General features: G+C 42.2%; 1 protein-coding gene across 1 annotated transcript; it reads left to right on the top strand.

Moving 5' to 3' along the window:
* Positions 1-427: 427 nt before the first annotated feature.
* On the top strand, positions 428-2,420 carry nfil3-6 (nuclear factor, interleukin 3 regulated, member 6). Its single transcript, XM_061885461.1, has 2 exons — positions 428-672; positions 1,034-2,420. The coding sequence occupies exon 2, from the start codon at positions 1,064-1,066 to the stop codon at positions 1,958-1,960; it is 897 nt and encodes a 298-aa protein (XP_061741445.1). The 5' UTR covers positions 428-672; positions 1,034-1,063; the 3' UTR covers positions 1,961-2,420.
* The last annotated feature ends 2,316 nt before the right edge of the window (positions 2,421-4,736 follow it).

Below are 4,736 nucleotides of genomic sequence, written 5' to 3'. Positions count from 1 at the left end.
TGGCGACCAAAAGTTGCGAACTCTATCGTCGATGTTCTCTACTAAATCCTTTCAGCAAAAATATGGCAATAGCGTGAAATGATCAAGTATGACACATAGAATGGACCTGCTATCCCCGTTTGAATAAGAAAATTTCATTTCAGTAGGCCTTTAAATACTGTTTGTTTTAACAACAGCAAGAGTCATTACAATGTTTGTACTAATATATAATTTTATCCAAATATATATTTCTCAACAGTCGAGCATATTTTCACCGACACTGTTTTTTTTTTTTAGTGTGTTGCATAATGTCAAATAATGACATATATAACCCACTGCGCACGTAGTCCGCAATTATGTAACATTGCCTCACTATTATGACACTGGGAGCAGAGGAGGGGCGGGGCCAGAAGAGGTCTGGCCTGACGTCACGAGTGACGCACAAGGTCTGGGCGGGGACATGAGTCTGTTTTACTTTTAGGAGGCGGTCGCAGCGCTGGACTTGTGCACATACAAACCCCGGGCCCGGCTTGTTCAAACGGGGATAAGAACCATCCTGAACTCAACTCCGCGTTGCCTACAAGACAAGCGAGCTTTTTGCGAGTGGACCTGCCGCGAAGAACCCTGGTAATAATAATAATAATAAACAACAAACAGACGGCATCGACCACTTCCGGGATTCCGCCATTACAGGTAGGACTTTTTATTTATTTATTTACATTATCATCTATAGCATGACTTCCTCTTATTTTTCACTTTTTTTACTATTTTACTACTACTGTGTGTTTAAATTAAAAATTAAAAAAATCAGTAGTTATGTAATAAAAAAAACAAAAAAACCCTTTACTCGCATGGGTTGAACTGAATGAAAAGTAGGTCAAACAGCCGTTAATTGGATGTAACACGCAAAGCGTCCCCGGCTTAGTGTCGACTGGCCCATATTGACCTCATATTATGGTACAAGTGGTTCAAGAGTAATAGGGTTGCATAATATTGTGTTGTAATGGCGTTTGCGTAACCATTAAATCCCTCATTGTGTTCTTCTCACCACCAGGGGGCATTGTTGCATCACTTCCATTCCACAATGTTCGAGGAGGAGTCCAAGGAGATGATGGTGCGCCAGGACGCGGCAGCAGGACGAGTAGGGTCCTTCCCGGATGAAAGAATGGCCACCCTGACTTCCGGCAGCCTGTTGGCCCGCTCCCTGCTGGGCCGCGCCACCGCCGTCAAGCGCAAGGAAATCCCGGCGGCGTGCGGCATCCGACGCAAGCGGGAGTTCATCCCAGTGGACAAGAAGGACGACGGCTACTGGGACAAGAGGAGGAAGAACAACGAGGCTGCCAAGCGTTCGCGGGAGAAGCGGCGCGTGAACGACATGGTCCTGGAGAGCCGTGTGCTCGCCCTGCTGGAGGAGAACGCCCGCCTCCGCGCCGAACTCCTGGCCCTCAAGTTCCGCTTCGGCTTAGTCAAGGACCCGTCCGGCGTGTCCCCGCACTATTACCTCCAGCCGGCGCTGCCGAGAGACGCCGGCAACCTGTCGGAGGACTCGGGGTTCTCCACGCCGGGCGGCTCCAGCGTGGGCAGCCCCGTCTTCTTCGAAGACCGGCTCAGCGACCACGGGAAGTCGTCGCCTCCGCGGGCGGAGGAGGCGGCCTTCGACGCCTACCACTGCCCCTCCGCCGCCGAGGTGGACCAGGCCGAGGCCATGAAGAACCTCCCGCACAAGCTGCGCTTCAAGACGCCTGGGAACGGCGAGGGCGCCGAGGCCGCACCGCCGCCGCCCGCCTCTGACGGCCACAGACCCCTCGAAACGGGGGACTCCGCCCCCTGGCTCCCTCCGCAGGGCCCCACAAACCCCAGCCCCCATCTTCCCGCCAAGTACGAAAACAACTACCTGAAGTCTCAGCTCAGCTGCCTCAGCCAGGAAGTAGCCCAGCTAAAGAAACTTTTCACTGAGCAGCTGCTGTCCAACGCCAACTGACACCTGACACCCTTCCCTTTTTACACCAACTCTGGAAAAAAAACGACATTAAAAGGAAGTAGCGCAGTACGGCCGAATATTCATTAAAAACAGGTTTTATTTAACACGGGCCACAGAGTTTGAACAGTAACACTGTGTGTGAAGGTGATTCTATGAGGTGACAAATAAATAACCTGCTGTTTTAACGCCGAGTTAATCGCTCAGGCACGGAGCTTCCTGTTGTTGAATAATCCATGCACTGTGACCACAACAGGACACGCCCACTTTTTGCTGTCATGACCCGAGGGGTGGTCGGGGGGGAGGTAGCAGGAACAAACTTTGTGGAGTTCGGTTTATCGCCGTCTTCGTCAATGCACTGTAAGTGTTAGTTTTTTTTGTTGTTTTGGCGTATTTCTGTCCGTGTTATGTTGGAATGTTGTCTTTTTTTTATTTTTGGAGAAATAAACTACTTTGACATTCACTGAGAGTTTGTGTTCAGTCGGGAACGTCCTCAGATTGTTGGCAAAAAAAAATGTGCAACAGGAAAATACTAAACGTTTGAAAACACTGCAGGATACAATAGAACCCTTAAGAAAAAACCGCATGATATAAATGATGCATGTTTGCCTTTTTTTTTTGCATTTTTCTGATGCAGTTTCAGCATTTTTCGAAGTGTTTACAAAGAAGATGAATCCTGTTAAAATCTTTAACATTAATTAATTATTTTGATGATGATTTTGACTTTTTCTTTGAAGAAGCGCAGGAAAAATGTCAATAAACGCATAACGTTGAGCTTAGCAAGCTCACTGTTTTTAGCCAATTTTACAGCCAAACACATCAAAGTCTCATAACTTGTTACTAGACACATGCTAACTGTTAGCTAGCTTAGCATTTTAGCAAGCTCCCTTTTTTAGCCAATTCCACCGACAAACACCTCAGGGTCACATGACTTGCTACTTGTTAACTGTTAGCATCCTAACGTTAGCATTGCAACATACTAACATTAGCTGCAGGATTCAAACAAAGCGCAAAACTGTGCAACAGGAAAATACTAAACGTTTGAAAACGTTTAGTATTTTCCTGTCGCACAGTTTTGCGCTTGCCTTTTTTTTTTGCATTTTTTTGATGCAGTTTGTTTTTGAGGGTTTTCAGCATTTTTCGAAGTTGTTTACAAGAAGAAGAATCCTGTTAAACATCTTGAACATGAATTAATTATTTTGATGATGATTTTGACTTTTTGTTTGAAGGAGCGCAGGAAAAATGTCAATTAACGCACAACTTTGAGCTTATTAGCCAGCTGACTTTTTTAGCCAATTTTAAAGCCAAACACATCAAAGTCTCATAACTTGTTACTAGACACATGCTAACTGTTAGCTAGCTTAGCATTTTAGCAAGCTCACTTTTTTAGCCAATTCCACTGACAAACACCTCAGGGTCACATGACTTGCTACTTGTTAACTGTTAGCATGCTGACGTTAGCATTGTAACATACTAACATTAGCTGCAGGATACAAACAAAGCGCAAAAGAAACAACTGCATGGGATAAGTGATGCAAGTTTACACTTTAAAAAAAAAATATATATATATATATATATATATATGCAGTTTGTTTTTGAAGATTTTCAGCATTTTTCAAAATGTTTACAAGGAAGAAAAATCCTGATAAACATCTTGAACATGAATGAAATATTTCGATGATAATGATGACTTTTTGTGTGAAGAAGCGCAGGTAAAACGTCAAATCACGAACAACTGCAATTTAGCAAGCTCACTTTTTTTTTTTTTGCCTATTTTACCTCAAAGTAACATAACCTGTTACTTGACACATGCAAACTGTTAGCATGCTAACATTTTTAGCTATTTTCAAGTCGTACGACTTGACACTTGACTCATTCTGATAGCATATTAAAGTTAGCATTTTAGCAAGCTCACTTTTTTTAGCCAAGTCACATAACTTGCTACTTGACACATACTAACTTTGGATGCAGGATACAAACAAAACGCAAACGAAACGACCGCATAAGATAAGTGCTGCAAGTTCGCACTTTTTTTTTTAACTTGACACACGCTAAATGTGAGAAATGCTAACACGTTCAGATATGTTTACATTTTTTACTTTTTACATCCAATCCTGTGTGGCTTTGAATGTTTTATTTTGCACTAAAAAACATAAGTTAATAAATTATTTATTTCATGTGAATTAATCAACTTAAATTTGATTTAAAAAATTAAAACAATTTTTATTGTAATCTTCAATATAAAATTCTGCTTAGAACCAGAATTTAGCCTGTTTTGAACTAGTAGTAATTATTGTAAGCAACTATTTACTGCATAATATTTTACTTCTGTACAGTAACCCCTCGTTTGTGGTAAATAAATGTTTGCAAAGTAAGGTTTATTAATAATAAATTGAATATACTCATACTTGGAGCATATCAAACTGTTTATTGCCTTCTAAATACAGATTTTAACACCCACATTGTCACTTTTACACTAACAGTAACGTTGTCTGGGTCTGAGCCAATCAAGCAATGACTGTTATTGACCAGCAGGGGGCAGCAAAGACTGTTGTTGTTGTAGTAAAGGGGGCGTGTTCAGAGCAGGGGTGTCCAAACTTTTTACCAGCGAGGGCGTCATGCATAAAAATTGAAGGACCTGGATACATTTTGTACGTTAAAGATACTAAAAGCAGTACAATCTATATATGCTAAAAAATCTGAACACAACATCCATGTCTTAGCTAACATATTCTATGTAATACCGCCATAAATTCAACATTTTTCAGGCAAAAGAATG

Source organism: Nerophis ophidion, linkage group LG23 (assembly GCF_033978795.1).
Source record: "Nerophis ophidion isolate RoL-2023_Sa linkage group LG23, RoL_Noph_v1.0, whole genome shotgun sequence".
NCBI lineage: Eukaryota > Metazoa > Chordata > Actinopteri > Syngnathiformes > Syngnathidae > Nerophis > Nerophis ophidion.
This window is presented reverse-complemented; position numbering and strand designations above follow the sequence as displayed.

What these genes read in the sequence shown, in the direction of transcription:
- nfil3-6 (XM_061885461.1), top strand. Translation starts at nt 1,064, where the DNA reads ATGTTCGAGGAGGAGTCCAAGGAGATGATGGTGCGCCAGGACGCGGCA.